The 19,891-nt window shown below is 38.6% G+C and overlaps 2 protein-coding genes and 1 long non-coding RNA gene across 3 annotated transcripts; all 3 read left to right on the top strand.

Moving 5' to 3' along the window:
- The first annotated feature begins 150 nt into the window (after positions 1–150).
- LOC135342961 (uncharacterized) lies at positions 151–5,071 on the top strand. Its single transcript, XM_064539853.1, has one exon. The coding sequence runs from the start codon at positions 3,159–3,161 to the stop codon at positions 5,001–5,003; it is 1,845 nt and encodes a 614-aa protein (XP_064395923.1). The 5' UTR covers positions 151–3,158; the 3' UTR covers positions 5,004–5,071.
- Positions 5,071–10,734, top strand: LOC135342960 (uncharacterized). The gene has a single exon (XM_064539852.1). It carries the CDS (start codon positions 5,216–5,218, stop codon positions 7,079–7,081), a length of 1,866 nt encoding a protein of 621 aa, XP_064395922.1. The 5' UTR covers positions 5,071–5,215; the 3' UTR covers positions 7,082–10,734.
- Positions 10,735–13,433: 2,699 nt separating this feature from the next.
- Positions 13,434–14,869, top strand: LOC135342981 (uncharacterized). The gene is made up of 2 exons (XR_010397009.1): positions 13,434–14,501; positions 14,553–14,869. It is a non-coding gene; the product is annotated as an uncharacterized LOC135342981 (long non-coding RNA).
- The last annotated feature ends 5,022 nt before the right edge of the window (positions 14,870–19,891 follow it).

Here is a 19,891-nt window from a genome sequence, read left to right as displayed (position 1 = left end):
CGATACATGCCTAATCCGCAAAAACAACGAACATTTATACCCTCGAAATAATACCCGTGCTAGGTTCAATCGAGATCAACGGTGGTAGTGGTGGTAGTGCAAGTGGTAGTGGTAGTGGTGGTGGTGGTGGTGGTGGTTGGTCGATTTAAACTAGATCTAGCTCCAGTTGCTCTCCAGTCAAGCGGTTTCGTTCTAAACTCAGCACAGGTACTCTACATCAACACAAGACTCTCTGAACGACTTCTCGTCCCACAGTGAAGCTCTGCACGGCCGTTAGTGAACTTACTTCAACTATGGTTTTTACCGTGACAATCCGCCACAAAAACGATCATTACACAAACATATCCAGCTAGCTAGATCTAGCTACTTCTCTACCCTACTCTTCTCACAATATGTAGTGTACATCCACACAAGACTCTCTGGCCCATTTCGGATCTCACAAAGAGGTTCTACACTGTTTTTATTGAATACACAAACCTAGCTTTCTTACGTGACGATCATTACGCAACAAAAGAAATTACGTCATAAGCCAAGCAAGACTAAATTACGTCATAAGCCAAGCAAAATTTAATGCTGAGCGAGGATTGCACCATGTACCCCTAGTTATAATGACAATTATTTCAATTGCCTCATTCAACTTATACTCGCTAGATTTACATTGAATTAGCCATTAGCACAGCAATCAAATACACGCAGCAATAACAATGAATTCAATAGATCTACTTCAGCACGCGCAGCTGTTAATATTACGTACTGTAATAATAATATTATAATGACAGTTTTCAGCATAGTCAGTATATATACTTTATTTGCCAATTGGATCAAGTGCATGGCTGCTGGTGGTTGAAAGGCAAAAAGCAGCAGCAGAAATTCGGCCCACAGCCCTTCCAATAGTAATTGCATTTGACTTCAGCCGAAGCAAGACCAAGTGTTGATGAACCGACGTCTCCTGCAGGATTAGTAGCTGGGTGATTCCTGTACACATGGAATGCAGCTATGCATTTGTAGCGATGAGGCTGCTGGCAAATTATGGCTATTGCAGATGTCGTGACAGTTGTGTTTTGCAGTGGGTCCACCAACACCTTTGGGGTGCTCACAACCACGACCAACAGTGTAGACAACTCCAAATCCTGCATGGTACGTAACTGCTGCAGCCTGACACATCGACTGGGCCATTTGATCCTCCATAGTGGGAGTTGGTGGTATGCAATTCCCTGTCCCCTGCATGCACAAGTGCATGTATGCAGATATAGAAGAGAATGTATGATTACTTTTGCATGCATTTATATAGTATATATACCTAGGCCTGCTGCATTGCATTGTCGTCATTCATTTCCCTCAGCATAGCAGTAAGTATGGACTCTACATTGGCACATACAGTAAGTTGTAGCCAGCAGACAAGCAGCTAGAACAACGATCTGTATAGGGTCTTCATTTTGCTTGAATGTGCATGTGATATATTAGTTCTATTTTGGCCAGTTCGCTATCAAGCTGCTATAATGAGTTCCTTTCAAATTGTGTACTAGTTTTATACCTACAATGTATTAGGCCATAATTATATGATGATGACTGCATGATGAACCATGGTAGCTGTACCATCATCGACTGTATAGTGCTGCATGCGTGAAACCTTAAATTCTGTGTGCAAATTCAGCATAAACTTCCAAAATTGTATTTGCACTCCTATACAACAGCTTTATTGAAAGGGTCATTAGTGTAGGATCGAGCTTATAGGGCTTATTTCTGAAAAAATAACTTTATGGAAGGCATTAAGCAAAATTTGCGAGCGAAACTTTTTTCGCCATCCACTTATAATGCTGTATCAGTGTATGTGTATACCGTATAGCGGGTAATTTTCATGGGGCAAAATATTCGTGGTTTTCGTGGTTGGAGGTCTGACCACGAATATTTTACTCATGAATGAAGCGACCTTGCCTACCTTTACCTGCAGTGCAAGCACAGCTACCACGAAAATATTACCCACGAAATGTCTCAATATTGCTGAACCACGAATAATTTGTCCCCCGAAAATTACCCGCTATATACAGTATACAGTGATTATCCATTAATTTTATGGGGAAAAAACCTAAAAGTGACTTGCGGTTCCATCCGGTCAACACTACACTGTTTTAATACTTCACTGGTAACTATTCATTTGGCTGAACTAGTGCATTATCATTGACCGGGAAGCCCTAATGTAGGGGCTGAATTTTCGCCGCTGTTTTTGTGGGTTAGCCATCTATAACGTGCGAAGTTGAAGGCGTGGCCTGGGAGTGTTTCCGGTAAACAGTCAACCCACGAAATTAATTAGTGACTCGAACATTGCACACTAAAATACGGTACGAGTTTTCACTTTTATATCAGATTGGCAAATAACTAACTCGGCATATGGGGAGTGAGCGGACTAGTGCAGTTCTAGCTATTAGAGTGCGAAGCATCTTATACAGTGAACTTGAACCTCTCCAGATCCTCTGACTGCAGAGGGCCTGGGGTACGACATACGCGAGGCGCAGGAGTAGTATATAGCTGTTAGACGATCAAGGCTATAATTATAATCTTAGATTGTATAGCCTCAATTTCAGGTTCTATTAGGGTGCCTATACGTATATTACTGTCTATCTTCTAAAACAGAAGCTGAGCTGGTGGCTACGTGTAGATGCATTTTAGATATTATGGTACCGTATGCTGGTAATAATTTTCGAGGGCTAATATTGCATTTCGTGGATTCCAGCAAGCCACGAGCATTAAAAGCTCAATATACAAGTCTGTTAAAAAAGTGGAACCTCCGAATAAAAGGACGATTTGGGAGCAGAGTTTTTCTCTTCTTTTTTGAGGGTTCAAAATCGTTCTTTACTCTGTTTCCATTAAGCTCCTTTTCTAAACACACACTTTTTGACCGAAGCGAATTCGAAACAGGCCTCAAGGCAGTTTTTGCCTTGTGGCATCATTATTAACATGTTGTGTACATACACTATATAAAAAGTAAATTTGGGAAACATTAGTTTAGATAACTCTGAAGTAGAAAGCTATACGTACAAGTCACTTTCTGTAAAGAGAACTTTTGTTATGAAGTATAGGACATAATTATAAAAGCAGTTATAGTTATCAAGCCAAGATTGCACTTGACTATCTACTCTTGTTCCAACGGCCAGCTTATCATGCTACAGATCAATGTTCTTGTGATATTCATAGCAATTTCAAAGACTGTACTCTGCAGCTTTGACGTTCAGTTGAATACCACTTCTGGGTCAGGTACCTATGCTGCATGTGGCATTGTGCCATGGACCAAGCCAAGTGGCACAGGCTGTGTGTGCTTAGATGACAAGTACACCTTTGATGGCAAATTAAAATGTGATGAAAACACACAGTATTTGTCTGTATTGGATTGCTATTGTATGACCTACGACCCAATCAGTGAAAGTATTGATGTAGGGGCTTGTGTTCAAAATTGCATGAAGCTAGAGCAGCATTTAGAGGATGCCCTTTACCACTGTCACACCCCTCCTCAAAAAAACTCTCTTCCTTCTATCAATGAGAAAATGTGTGAGAAGAAATTCAACAGAGCTGGGCGATTGTGTGGTAAATGCCTTCCTGGCTTTTCACCATTGGCTTATTCATACAACTTAACCTGTGTGAACTGCACAGAAGGAAACAGAAATATGTGGAAATATTTCGTTTTTTCTCTACCTCCCACTACTTTGTTTTTTTTCATCATTTTGTTTTTTAAAATCAATACGACATCATCACACTTACATGGGTTTGTCATTTTTGCTCAAGCATTAGCTCTACCAGAATTTGGCCGCCTCATCATACTGACCTTAGACTCACAGCCAAATTTGGAAAACCCTGTAAAATTTTTAGGGTCTCTATTCTGCTTGTGGAATCTTGATTTCTTAAAAATGTTTGACTGGGGAATATGCTTAGACATGCAACCGTTGTCAGTGAGAGCACTAGACTACACCATTGCTGTTTATCCATTTATTCTTAGTGCTGCTTCATACATACTGATCGAGTTACATGATAGGAATGTACGGATAATAGTACTAATCTGGAGACCATTTCGTTGGATTTTCACTCTGTTTCGTAGGAACTGGGACATTCGCACTTCTATCATAGATGCATATGCCACATTCTTTCAACTTTCTTGTTTTAAGACTCTTTGTATTTCATTTGATCTTCTCATACCCACTTACGTATACACGGTTGGCCCTAGTGAATCAGACAAGGACACAACACTAGTGCTCTATTATGATGGAACAGTGGATTTTTTCGGAGAGGAGCATCTTCCATATGCTGTTTTAGCTATCACTTTTCTGCTGGTTTTTACTATCCTTCCGATTGTGATTCTTTGTATTTATCCATGTGGCTGTTTCCAGTACGTATTGAATCATTTTAACCTCAATTTTAATATTGTTCGTGCATTCATGGATTCCATTAATGGCTGCTACAAGGACGGTACTGAGCAAGGAACCAGAGATTATCGATGGTTTGCCGCTGTTGATATTTTGTCCAGACTGATATTATTTTTGGTATTTCTATTTACTCGTGGAAGCCTTTACTTTCCACTGGGTACCATAGTGATTCTTTTTATTATTCTTTTACTCAGCCATGTACAACCCCACAAGAAGAGTTTATCTCACTATACTAAAATTGATGTGACATTCTACTGTCTACTAGCACTCTACTATACTGCTCTTAATTCTACGGACATAGCTACAGTAAAAGCAAGACAATTTACAATGGTGTGCTTTGTGATTTCACTAGTAGTCGCCTTTATACCGTTGCTGTATATAACATGCCTCTCAGTTTACTGGATAGTCACAAGAGCACAAAGAAGATGTTTGGAAACAATAATTAGCCGTATCCGACCATTAAGAATAGGATATGATAATCTGGAAGATTCTCTCGCAGATCGAGTAATGAATCCTGACCAATACGCTAGGGATGATACTGACAGTATTGCTGTCAGTAGCAAATCTAGAATTCGTGTTTCTGATACTTAATTATTCAATATTATACTGCAGTGTGTTGCATGCAAACTATACTAAACTTCCGATTAAGGAAAACCTCAGTACTTTGGTTTGTGTTCCGTTTGTATAATTAGTGTAAATTGAAACCTTTTGGGAGGGAACATGGCTAAATAAACAAATGATGCCTTATAATGATTTCTACAATATGTAGATTTAGACCAAATTGATATAGCTTGAGTACTGACATGGCACTCTTAAGAAAAGTTATAGCACTATTTGCACTAGGACTTGTGGTGTTCAGTTTTGGTCATACTCTCGATGATAAAAATCAACCATTGGAACTTCTAAATGGTAGCACATTGATAGAGGCTTCTAATGACTGTGTACCGTGGACAAGGTATGATTCAGGTCATCAAAGATGTGTCTGTAAAAAAATTGAGTTCTTTGATGGTATATTAAAATGTAATAGTGACTCTCAGAAGTTATTTGTGCTTGACTGCCACTGCATGACTTATAATGAGACAAGCAACAGTATTGAAGTAGGAGCTTGTATAGAAAATTGCTTCAGCAGTGGAAAAAGGTTACATGACAAACTGTACGCGATAGCATTTGGTTCCAGCAAAAAGAGCCTTTCATCTGTCAATGAACTAATGTGCAATCAGCCTCTATCATATAATAGAACAAGATACAGAACTGGTCGATTGTGTGGTAGATGTCTGACTGGTTTCTACATCCAAGCATACTCATACAACATGACCTGTGTCAACTGCAAAGAAGGAAATACGAACTTATGGAAATATTTTGCAATTGCTCTTGCCCCTCTCACTGTCTTCTATTTTCTAGTACTCTTCTTTAAGATCAATATCACATCTTCCCACTTGCATGGGTATGTTATATTTGCTCAGGCTGTAAGTTTGCCACAATTTGCTCGCACTGTTACACTGCTACTAGAGTTAGAACCAACATTGAACTATCCCATCAAATTTCTTTCCTCCCTCTTTGGAATATGGAATTTAGACTTCTTTCGTTTATTTAATTGGGGCATATGCTTGAAAATGCCACCTCTCACCGTTATAGCACTTGACTACGTTATTGCTATCTACCCATTCTTTCTTACTGTAGTTTCGTATGTACTGATTGAACTACATGATAGAAATGTCCGAATTGTAGTTGTATTCTGGAGACCATTTCGATGCATTTTCACGTTGTTTCGTAGAAATTGGGACATTCGTACTTCAATTATTGATGCGTATGCTACTTTCTTTCAACTCTCTTGTTTTAAAATTCTCTGCACTTCATTTGATCTTCTGGTACCTACTTTCGTTTCTATTATTTCGGGTCATGAGAATTCGGAGCTGCAACAAAATGCAAAACTTGTTCTCTACTATGACAGTGCAATCGACTACTTTGGACAAGTCCATCTTCCTTATGCTATTCTCGCACTGACATTCATTTTTTTGTTTTCATTTATTCCTATCCTATTCTTGTTGATATATCCTTGCCGATGTTTTCACTGTCTTTTTAGCTGTGATTCTTTCATTCTTCGCACATTCATGGACTCAGTTAATGGCTGTTACAAGGATGGCACAGAGCGAGGAACCAGAGATTGTAGGTGGTTTGCTGCTATTGATCTTTTGTCCAGGTTTATCTTGTTTTTAATTTATATGGTCACTCTTGGGAGTCTCTATTTCCCTCTCGCCGTTTTATTTATTCTCCTTATAATTATTTTGCTGTCTCAAATTCAACCACACAAGAGTGCTGTATCGCATTACACTAAAATTGACTTAACGTTCTACACTTTATTGGCTCTTTACTACACTTGTCTAAGTGCTGCTAACACTGCAGCAGTTAAATCATGGTATTACACCAAAGGATGCTACACTTTGTCAGTATTCATTGCTTTCATTCCCTTAATTTACATATCTTGTCTGTGCGTGTACTGGATATTCACACGAAGAAGATTCGGACAAACACTTATCAATCGAATCAAAGTGTGGTGGACTGGTTATGACTTTCTGGATGACACTCGACTACCACACAGACTTCTAAACCCAGAACAATACACCGAACCACAAAACATGACCCATGTTGCTGACACCCATGCAGAGTGAAGAGAGGAGTGTTGACCAGCATCAGCATGTGTATTAATAATTATGATACCCACTGTTGTATTATACTCAGTAAACATAACACTGCATATAAACAATTAGTAATGGATATTGGTGTAATTAGGTTTGGCGTTAATATAATTATGTTGTGATCTCAGTATCTTATGTACGCTCGTTATGCTATATCCTTCTTTATAGTTATAGTTTTATGGCTTTAGACGTCGATATGTCATGTTAAGGTTATGGGCAACAGTTGCACCCACGCATACAAATTTCGCTATGAATCTAATGTTGGCAAAGTTGAGTGCTAGAACTAGCTAAGCGGCGGAGTCAGCTCAAGATTTGACAAGGGTTTAACATTAAACAAGATAGACAAAAGTAACAACTGACAAAACAGAGATCATACATGCACCAAAACCAAGAGAGACGCGCAGGGCCTCTTTACAACAAAGAATCTATTGTTAACACAAAAGGAGTCTCTGCTCCACAGGAAGTAATTAACCTACTTAACATATACCTATAACAGAAACCATAGCTACAGTACAAATTAACTAAGTAAACAATGTACACATTAGTCAAGTGCACACACATACACATAATAATAACAACACTCCTCCTCACTTGAGGTAATGTTCGTTTGAGTTCGCTATTCCTGCTTGAATACATAGTTTGCAGAAACTTTCTCGACTTAGACCCTTGGTAAGCATATCAGCGGTCATTTCTCCAGTAGGACAATACACAAGTTTAATGTCTCCAGCTTGAACATGTTCTCTCACAAAATGATACTTAATACCGATATGTTTAGAACGTCCGTGAAATTGTGGATTGTGAGTCATTGCAATTGCCGATTGATTATCTTCAAAAATCGTTATTGGCTGGTCGTTTGAGGTGGTTAGTTCTGTTCAGACATAAGCTGTTTCAACCACATTGCTTCCTGAGCTGCTGCTGACAGTGCAACATATTCAGCTTCAGCCGTAGATAATGCAACGCCTGACTGTTTCTTGCTTCTCCAAGATACAGCTCCACCGTTCAGCTTGAAGATATAGCCAGAGGTAGACTTTCTGTCGTTTATGTCTCCTCCCCAATCTGCATCCGAGTAACCGATCAATTCGTTTGAATTTTCGTTGGAGTAGTAAATTCCGAGTTTGGTCGTTCCTTTCACGTATCTCATTACTCGTTTTACTGCACTCCAGTGCTCTTTTGTTGGATTTGCTGAATATCTCGATAGACTGCTCACTGCATAGGTGATATCGGGTCTTGTACCAACTGAGAGATACATCAGACTTCCAATTGCTGACTGATACAGCTGTTGGTCCACACATTCATCAGTTTCTTCAGCTATTTTCAGCTTTGCTCCAGGTTCCACAGGTGTTGATACAGGTTTGCATTCTTGCATAGCTGTACTTTGTCAATAGGTTTTCAGTGTAGACAGGTTGACCAATCCATACCGATTTGTTTTCGTCATATTGGACAACTGACATTCCTAGGAAATAGTGCAACTTTCCAAGGTCCTTTATTTCAAATTCCTTTGCCAGAGCATTCTTTACTTGTTGCAACTGTTCGTCAATCTTCGCAGCAAAGATGATATCGTCGACATATACACCCATGTACACAAGTTCTCCTCCTGTGCCCTTGTAGTATATACAGGGATCACTATTCGTTTGTGTGAATCCAATTTTCTTGAGATAGGCCGTGTTCCACACCGAGGTGATTGTTTCAAACCATAGATGCTCTTTTTAAGCTTGCAAACTAAGTGTTCTCGTCCTTCAGATTTGAAACCTTCTGGTTGAGCCATATACACCTCCTCCTCAAGATTTCCATTGAGAAATGCTGTAGCCACATCTGTTTGATGTAGTTTGAGTCCATACTGCACGGACAATGACATCAATACTCCGAGGGATTCTTGTCTTGCGACAGGGCAAAATGTTTCGTCATAGTCAGTTCAACTTTTGAGAAATCCCTGTGCAACCAGTCTTGCTTTGTAGCGTTCGATTTTTCCGTCTGCACCAGTTTTCAACTTATACACCCACTTACTACCGACCTTCTTTCGTCCTGAGGGTAGCTCCACCAGCTCCCGATCCTAAACGTTGTTGTCTTTGAGAGACTTCATTTCAGTTTTCATCGCATTTCTCCATTTTTCTTCGTCAGGGCAAGAGATTGCTTCGTTATACAAGGTAGGTTCCTGTACTAGTGTCAGGTTTGTTTCTTCTCTCCCATAGTAATTGGGTTGTTTTCTTTCTCTGGTTGACCTTCTTACTGGTTCAGGTTCCCTGGTGGTTGAGATGCTTCATCAATCTCTTGACTAGGAACTTCCTGGCCTTCGTGGTTTTCGATTATCAGTTTGTCTGAGTCGATTGAGTCGAAATTGGTTGAGATAGAGTCTGAGCTTGATTCAGTTTTCTCAGTTTCAGTTTCGTGGAATACTACATCCCTGCTGAATATTACTCTTCTCTTTTCTGGGTCATAGAGCCTGAAGCCCTTCGTGGTGTCGCCGTACCCCAGAAATACACATTTCTTGGCTTTTGAGTCCAATTTTTCTCGCTCGTCTTTTGGAATGTGGACATAATTATGCATCGCATCCGAAAACTCTCAAATTGTTCACTTTCGGTTTCTGTTCAAACAGTTTTTCGAAAGGAGTCTTTCCTTTTACAGCTTTAGATGGGCAACGGTTTCTCAGGTACACAGCCGTAGAGATTGATTCTGCCCAGTACATCTTTGGGAGTTTAGCATCCTTGGTAAACATCGACCTCTTTGGTAAACATCGACTGTTTACAGTGTATTAGTTTTGAGACAAACGGCACCCCCAATATGGAGTTTGGTGCAGTATTGGCTTTTAGCATAATAGCAACCCCTAATAGCACCCTGCTATTAATGTTATTATCCTACTTTTCTACACAAAAAAGTGCTATTAGCAAAGTATTGCTACTACTGCTATTACACAGTAATATATCGCTATTATTGCTATTATCTACTTACTACATGTACATGCTGTACTTCTAGACACTCTGCTATTATTGCTATTATTATTGTTATAGACACCGCTGTTATTGCTATTACTGTTATTTCTTGATTTTATATTGCTATTTCTTAACCATTAGACACCCGCTATTATTGCTATTATTGCTATTATTGCTATTTCTTGATTTATATAGACACCGCTATTATTGCTATTATTGCTATTTCTTGATTATAACCATTACAGACACTGCTATTATTGCTATTATTGCTATTATTGCTATTTCTTGGTTATAATTATTATACCATTATAGACACCGCTATTATTGCTATTATTGCTATTTCTTGATTTATATACCATTATAGACACCGCTATTATTGCTATTATTGCTATTTCTTGATTATAATTATACCATTACAGACACCGCTATTATTGCTATTATTACTATTAATTTTCTTGATTTATATACCATTATAGACACCGCTATTATTTGCTATTATTGCTATTTCTTGATTTATATACCATTATAGACACCGCTATTATTGCTATTATTGCTATTTCTTGAATTATATGCCATTATAGACACCGCTATTATTGCTATTATTGCTATTATTGCTATTTCTTAATTTATAATTATATCACTGCTATTATTGCTATTAATTTCTTATAATAATTATAGACACCGCTATTATTGCTATTACTAGTGCTATTATTGCTATTTCTTGATTTATATACCATTATAGATACCGCTATTATTTGCTATTATTGCTATTTCTTGATTTATATACCATTATAGACACCGCTATTATTGCTATTATTGCTATTTCTTGAATTATATGCCATTATAGACACCGCTATTATTGCTATTATTGCTATTATTGCTATTTCTTAATTTATAATTATATCACTGCTATTATTGCTATTAATTTCTTATAATAATTATAGACACCGCTATTATTGCTATTACTAGTGCTATTATTGCTATTTCTTGATTTATATACCATTATAGATACCGCTATTATTGCTATTATTGCTATTTCTTGATTTAGATGTACCATGTCATAATAATTATTGCTATAATTATTACTTGCATGATGTATACCATGTAAAAACATGCACTATAATTAATATTCTCAAGATGGTTCAAGAGCCGAGGTATACAACGCTAACTTCAGAGAAGTGGATTGTCTTCGATTGAAAGACCATACCCTTTTTGGTCGAAACATCAAGGATCAAGTTCATCCTTGGAAGCTGACAGATAGATGTGTTGAAGACGCATGGTTTATGTACTGCCTGGTTAATTACCACAACGACTGTGGTAATCTTTTATCAACCAGCTTCGCTACAGATGTTGGACCGTCCCAACGAAAAGACATAGACGAACTGTGCAAACAAGCGTGGGCGGACATAACAAGTAAAACCAGTCCGTGGGTGCACCATCAATGCGACAAGAAAGCAAGGTAAGATATTTCCCCCCATTACCTTCACCCTCTCCCCAATATGCTAACTATTATACCATACCCTACTAACCTAACTCCTAACCAAACTACCTAACCATGATGCTAGCCATTACCCTAACTCTATACTAACCTAACCCTTACCCTAACCCAAACTCATATACCTATACCTAACCCTAGTTACCTAACTATCCCCCTAACCTAACCCTTACCACTAACCCTCCCCCTAACCCTATAACACGTGCTAACCCTAACCCCTCTTACCTAACATATACCCTAACCCTAACCCTAACCCACTAACCATCCCCCTAGCACTTACTTAACATCCCCCTAACACATGCTAACCCTACCCAACTATCCCCTAACCGTTACCTATAACCGACCCCCATAATATGCCTAACCCGGCCCTAACACTTACTTAACATCCCCCTAACACATGCTAACCCTACCCAACTATCCCCTAACCGTTACCTATAACCAACCCCCATAATACTAACCCTAACCCTAACACTTACCTATATACCATCCCCGTAACACATGCTAACCCTTATACCTAAATTATACCTAACCTATACCATAGATAGTAGAGGAAGGGGATTGGAAACACAGGCAATTAGCACTATTTCACACGGACCGTCCTTGCTACAATCTCAATTATAGCCGCGACCATGGATGCAACTTGAAGTGCTGAGCTTGCAATAAACTTTTTGTGCACTAATGGCAGTTTATGCTAAACTAAAAGCTTAAAGCAAGCTTATGATCATGCATAGACAACAATGAACAATCAATATAAGGTATAAGCATGGTCTAAACATAATTATACATGAATTATCAATGTTCTTCCAGTGATTTCTCAGTCCAAGTTCTTGCCACACATCGACACTGCGGTGACAAAATCAGAGCATGAATAGTGATTTTCAAAATCTAATGAATTGGAAGCAATAATATGGACATTGATCTTTAATATTGCCGAGTCTCTAATATAAACTCAGCTTAGTTATGGAGATGCTACCCCGCAAAGATGGCTAGTGGAAATCAACAAATCGGTCAATAACTCAAGAAGTATGATATCCCCACTTCCAATATATAGCTGAAGCAATAAAATAACATCATGTACTACTACTGTAACCATTCATTTACAATAGATGCAATTCATGTCAGTTCTTACCCCACAAATAAAAAGAAGCTAAGTGTTGTAAAATCTTCAAATTTTGTGTGCTACCAAGATTTCTAGCTAGTAATAATGTTTCATTTTGTATCTAGCCATGCCTCAAGACAAATTTTAGGGCTATTCATACATTTACTTACCTAGTATCCTCTCATTTGCTTCTTTTCAAAAGCTTCTCTTGACCTCAAAACCAGTAAAATCACACCTCAAGGTGTCATAGGTTGCCACGCGCACGGTCCCAGAGGCCTTACGTTGCAAGCATAAGCTCACGTGATCCCGTTTCCAATCCCCTTCCTCTACTATCTATGCCTATACCCTTTACCTATAATTATACCCCTTACCTAACCACCCCCCTAACACTAACTCTGTATAATTATACTCACCTTAGTCGCATTATAAAGTTACAGCATGATAATTAAGTTATTGAAATATAGTGACTGTATAATATTTTTACACATGCATGCATGTACATAGGTTACTGTTCTTTGGATGGCATTGAGAAGATCTGCCGGCCAATGTGTTCACTGCCAAAGACTAAAGCTAAAGCTGGACAGGATCATTTAGTAGCTGCGGCTCCTGATCAAGCATATACGGTATTTAATACTCGAGTCTCATGGCAGAGTAACAACTTTTGATGACAAACTAAATTATCTGGAGCTAATAAACGCCGCTCTTGAACAGTGGCCCCTCTTGAATTGTAGCCTCTCTTCCAGCAAAATGAAACATTTCTCTAAATGTTTCATTTTGCTGGAAGAGAGGCTACAGAGAGGCGTTTATTAGCTCCAGATAATTTAGTTTGTCATCAAAAGTTGTTACTCTGCCATGAAAAAGTCTTTGTGAAGCACTAACAAGCTGCTACTCGTAGCTACGTACATGTAGCTAGCTAGCTGCTACATTGTAGCATAGATAGTAGTGTTTCAAAGATACCTGTACATGATCTAGAACACCACAGTATGCCCGTGTTGTTCCACTGACCATCAACGCATGTCACCACAGCTGCTCCTGATAGAAAGGTGAAAGATTCTTTACAGCTGAGAGTAGCAGTTATAAGGGGAGATTGTAGTAATAATTTTTTTGGCTGCCACGTGCAGAAATGCTAGAGTCAAAGTTCACTGAGGCTACTATTTGAGAGCGGCTACTAAAATAATGTTTCATTTTGCTAGCAAGGGAGGCTACTATTTGAGTGCGGCCTTTATACAAGAGCGGCCTCTGATCGAGCATTACGGTATTACCCAGTGTTGTCTAGCCTCGATCCCAGGCCGAGTTTTCGCTTTTATAACGGTTAGGCGAACAACTGGGGGTACTAGTTGTCTGCGCATGCGTCAGTCGTTTGTCAGATTCTGACAAATGATATTCTCGTTCACTTTCGTGACATTTATATTCGTGTACTATCGTGTACTAGAAGTCAGTTTCCGTTTTATCATTATTGGAATCGATTGGAATGGCTCTTAGCTGAAGCTTCTCTCTTCTCTGAAGCTTATTCTGAAGACTGAACAACAAGGGAAGAGGTATAAAGCTTTGTCAAGCTTGTTAAGGTCAGATATTTTTGTGTGGGCCCTATGGCCGGCTATGCTATCAAGTCTTGTTCATGTTTGGCAAGAATGTAGGTAGACTATAGTTTCATCATTAATATGGTGGATCAAATGAAGAGTGTGAGCTAGAGAACTTGGTGCTGCCATCATCAGCTCGTCGAAAATGACACTATAACCGAGAAATTTAATATGTATAGATCTACACGTATTTAAAATGTCTACTTCTCTGTACAGGAGCAATGGCTAATATCCAGCTATCCCAACAGTGCTCCTCTTGGCTATACTAACGGACGAGACTGGACAGTTTGAGGTAAGGGTTTAACCGTCTTTGGTTTCTTTTAATATTGTCCTATACTCACAGACACAGGACTGGAGTATGACCTGCTCATTCGAGCGTTGCTGGGTAGCTCAGAGACATCAAGAGAATCTACGTTTTCTCAAGCAATGAGTTACGAGTTGGGGCCTAGAATCAGAGAAGTCCAGCAGCCTGCTAAATCTTTTTGAAACGTAATTTGAAGGCATTCAATCATCCTGAAGTTGCCCTGGGTCACTGTAATTGTGCTGCAGCACAACTGGCAACTCCCCAGGCCTTTGTGAAGCAGCTCCCTATGTGCATCTTTTGTGTACTCACTCTGTGCATTTTCTGTGTACAAATTTCGATTATTGATTTATTAAATATTAATTTTTGCCGACCACAAATATACAATGAAAATTTGACGCATGCGCAGACAACTAGTACCAGGCCCAGTTGTTCGCCTAACCGTTATAAAAGTGAAAACTCGGCCTGGGATCGAGGCTAAGTGTTGTCCTGAAACACCATGCATGCAGTGCTAGTGCTTGGAGGAAAGAGTAAAATTATGGGGGGTGATCAGTGCCAAAACCTCCAGCTCTTTTTATTTATACTAAAATCATTTGCATAGTGAAGTTCTACATACAAATGACGAGCTCTCTCTTATTTGCATGGTGAAGTTCTACATACAAATGATACTCTCATTTGCATGGTGAAGTTCTACATACAAATGACACGCTCTCTCTTGTTTGCATGGTGAAGTTCTACATACAAATGATACTCTCATTTGCATGGGGAAGTTCTACATACAAATGATACTCTCATTTACATGGGGAAGCTCTACATACAAATGATACTCTCGCATTTGCATAGTTAATTTGCTGAACTGGAAACTACTCCTTTTCACCTAAGAAAAGGCTCAGGGGAGAGAGTAATTTTTTTAACTCCGTTATTGGACACGCCCACTTATGTAACCAAAAAGGATTGCCACATGAGCGGGCGTGTCCAACACGTAGTTGATATGTTAATTAAAATGTCCGTCTATACTATAATGTTAATTGTGTCCTCCTTCAATATGCCTACTATAAATTTACAGTTGTCCTATAGGGGCATGCGTGAAGAATGTCACGCTCCCACAATGTTAACGTCCTAACAACTTGCGTGCCACCACTCACGCATGTACTATTTCTGTTGCTATTATAGCCTCGAGTATAAAATACATTTCTGGCGGGGTCTGGGATCAAAGCTGAATAAACACCCACACATTATGCAGTTATATAGTGGTTTTTTCTAATTGTATTCCAACCTTCCCTTTTTCATCCGAGCCCTTCCTTATAGATGAAAAAAGGAGTGGTTTCAAGTCAATGCAAATATATATGAGAGTGTCATTGTAAAACTAACAAAGCTTATATCATTTGCCATGCAGCGTTATTTGTATGTAGAACTTCTCATTTGTATGTAGAACTTCACCATGCAAATAAGAGTATCATTTATATGTAGAAAATCACCATGCAAATAAGAGAGAGCGTGTCATTTGTATGTAGAACTTCACCATGCAAAGAAGAGTATCATTTGTATGTAGAAAATCACCATGCAAATAAGAGAGAGCGTGTCATTTGTATGTAGAACTTCACTATGCAAATGAGAGTATTATTTGTATGTAGATTATCACCATGCAAATGAGACTATCATTTGTATGTAGATTATCACCATGCAAACAAGAGAGAGAGCGTGTCATTTGTATGTAGAACTTCACCATGCAAATGAGAGTATCATTTGTATGTAGAACTTCACATGCAAATAAGAGAGAGCGTGTCATTTGTATGTAGAACTTTACCATGCAAATAATGTTAGTACTAAATAAAAAGAACTGGAGGTTTTGGCACTGATCACCCCCCATATAAAATACCATCAAAATTTTGCCCAGCACATTGTGAGGAGTCCACTTCTCTTGTTCCAAGTTTGATGGATCACCAGTATGTACAGCGAAAACAAACATGCTGAAGAAGCACCTCTTCCTGACAATGATGATGACACTGTTCTGGTGGGTTGTAAGAAAGCTGGAAATATCTATCGTTTTTATGACCAAACTGCCGGACTTTTCGCTGTTGTAAGACCATGTGGAGTCATTGTCAACTTTACCGAAATGTTTACATGCGAATCAGCCACTCAAGCTTACATTTTCCTATACACTACGTTTGGTAGGAACGTACACGATCTTGAAAGATTGAGGTATTTAGGGTATGACAGGGCGTGTGGTTTTCATCCATTTTTGAAGAATTTGGAAGCCAAAGGATCGTTGGGAGCCAAAATACTTCTGAACAAAGTCAGGTTTTTGGTTGATTTGTTCCATTGTAACAAGCACACTGAGCTGTGTTGTATGCCTCCTGAGAATCCCCTGTGTCAATACCATCCTCATCTTTCTGCTTTCAGCGAAATCCACGAGGTAAATACTGAATGTGCTGAACAAGCTTTCAAGTGGCTCGGTCGGTTTAAATTCCACACGAGGAAAATGACTAGGCACAGATACTGTTTTTTTCTCTGGCAGATGATTAACTTGCACAATATTCGTCTCACAAGAAAGTTTACTTAAATTATCCTCTCATTGTCCTCTTCCACATCATTAATATGTATTATAGCTCAGTAAAACTTCAGTTATGCATGTATTTTATGCATCACCGTTCAGTCATAATATTATTTCTCATTTCTGTTAACAGTCTCAGCTATGGGGGAGCAGATAGCAATGATAATACACATGCAAGAAATAGCATTATGTTATGTAATTAGCAATAATAGCAATCATATAAAGCAATAATAGCAATAATAGCAATAATAGCATAATTATCAAAAGATAACCCTTTCCTTGCCATTCGTGAAATCTGGAACAGGAGCGTCTTTAGGTCGATCAATTAGTGTGGATCCGGCCTCACCACGCCTCCAAGTCATTCTATTAGTCTAGATCCGGCTAGCAATTCTAGCTGGGACTCCCAGTTCTAGCTCCTTTTGTTTAGCGTGTCAGAGACTGGGAGAAGATGATTGGCACTCCCTGGCTCCTTTGGATGTACAGCTGTCCAGATCCCTAGAACATACCCTCCATTCTGACGAGTTATCAGTGCATAGGGTGCTTACTAGATTCTTGCCAGCCAGTACAGTTCAAGCTACACACAGCACCGCTCAACTATTCTCTACCCCATTATCTAGCTAAATCTGGTCCAACTAGACAGCAGACACAGCTAGTTAATTCAGTAAAGCCAGGGGTAGCCCTACTTCTACGGTTGTTCAGTACCCACGGTAACAATTCCTCTGGGCTGGGCTAACTAGTTGAGCCACGCCTCCCAATTCTCAAGGCTAGGTACATGTCTCTGTCTAGCTGCTTCTTCAGCTTCTTGCTCAGTTTTGTGGCTTAGAGAAAGGCCAGCTACTCAGGGGGAAGAGTCCAGATGAAAGTCTGGCAGCCAGGTGACGTCCAAACGGTCAGTTATTCTTTCCACCAACTTTTTAATCTAGTCTAGTCCTGCTTGCACTGCTACTACTACTGCTGCCTACTGCTGCTACTCTTCCTAGCTAGTCAAAGGTTTCTTTTTTTTTTTTTTTTTTTTTTATAACTACATATGCACAAAGAGACATCAAAGCTTACATCAAAGGACACAGATTTTTAGCCTACTTGACTGATAAGGCGGTTACCTAGACTACAGTTTGTTTGTCAGGGAGGAGCTCACATACAACTTCATCTAATTCATCATAACGATTCCTTACCCATTGTTGTAATTTCTACAACAGATTGCCAAGGAAAGAGATAAAGTAAAACTTTTAGCAAAAATAGCAATAATAACAATAGCAATAATAGCAATAATAGCACCTATTATTAAAGACACAATATAAAATAGCAATAATAGCAATAATAGCGCCTATAAGACACGATATAAAAATAATAGCAATAATAGCAATAATAGCGCCTATAAGAAATAGCATGCTATTATTTGCTGTTAGCAACACAGTTTGAAATAGCAATAATAGCAATAATAGCGCCTATAAGTAGCGATGTCAGACCGATTTTCATTTTTGCTATTTCTAACTCCTATGTATTACTATCTCTTTTGAACACTCTAGGCAAACCAGAAAAACTTTACTGCACTGGATTTGGTCAAGCAAATGCAGAGATACAGCGTTTTGAAGAACACTAGTCAGGGAAAAATTCGTACAAAAATTTACCGCATTTTAATGTACTTGGGCGGGACTTATGAAATTTGTTGTTAATACCGGAAATGATCTTAAAGTTAGCATATCTGCTGAACCGCTTGGTCTACTCTCTTTTAAAAAAGTATGAAATGGACACTCAGGACTCAGGAGTTAACATTGTAACCATTTGATATCTATTATGAAGTTTATAATGTTTCTGTAATGTATATCTTTATGATGTCCCTATAATAGTATGATGTCTCCTGCTTCAGAGAGTTCTTTTGGATTTAAAGTAACCATGCTATCTTTTCAGTATATTGTATCATGTTTCAGAACTCTCATCAATGTCCACCTTACGCTTGTATCTGTTTCTTGATCTTTATAAGCAACTTTTCTGTCAATTTCATTTGGTCTAAATAATTCGTTTTTAGTGTGATGTAGATTTAAGGCTATACAACTATAAATCTATGATACAACTCTGTTGACAGCTTCTAATTAATACAGTAGATTACTCTTGTCTTTTTTGTGTGCAAATTGAATCAGTTCTTGCAATTTAATAGTTTTGGTAGATTACATTGTTGTCCCTGGAATTCTCTCCAATCTTTCTTGTTTCTTTTCAACAGAGGCTTTCAGATTGCTTCAATAATTACTTTCAGTAACTTCTAAGAACTTCTAAGAAATAAATACAGCTATTGGTACACTTGGCTTGATTTTACTGCATTTCTATTCTCAGCTCCACCCATCTATCCATGCAATATGTGATTCCGCAAGAAATAAAAGCTTATTGTAGCAACTTTTTGCATAATCTGGAGAGAGTTAGAGATGAAAGACATGCTCACTTGTGTTTTTGTTCATTTTCATGTTTGGTTGCCAAATGATGATCACCTTTGAGAAAAAATCACACACAAAACAAGCATCAAATGCTAAAATCATAAAAAACTGTTATAAAAATCAAATTCTACGCTATTTTTTACCCCTGGGAACAGCTGTTGTTTGCTAGACTCTTCCAGGGCTTGCGGAAAGCCCTTCTTGTTCACTCACTTTCTGGTCCCGTTTTTTACCATTGAATTACTGTACGAAAATACGCCCACGCACTACTTCCGGTCTGACATCTCTACTATAAGAAATAGCATGCTATTATTTGCTAATAGCAACACGATATGAAATAGCATTAATATTAGCATGTGCTAAAAGCCAATTAAGTATCAAATCAAGCTATAAGTGGTGGGTTG

The sequence above is a fragment of the Halichondria panicea genome, chromosome 10 (assembly GCF_963675165.1).
Source record: "Halichondria panicea chromosome 10, odHalPani1.1, whole genome shotgun sequence".
In the NCBI taxonomy this organism is placed as follows: domain Eukaryota; kingdom Metazoa; phylum Porifera; class Demospongiae; order Suberitida; family Halichondriidae; genus Halichondria; species Halichondria panicea.
This window is presented reverse-complemented; position numbering and strand designations above follow the sequence as displayed.

Bases quoted from the DNA above. Each gene is read 5' to 3' on its own strand.
- LOC135342960 (XM_064539852.1), top strand. From the start codon at position 5,216: ATGGCACTCTTAAGAAAAGTTATAGCACTATTTGCACTAGGACTTGTG.
- LOC135342961 (XM_064539853.1), top strand. From the start codon at position 3,159: ATGCTACAGATCAATGTTCTTGTGATATTCATAGCAATTTCAAAGACT.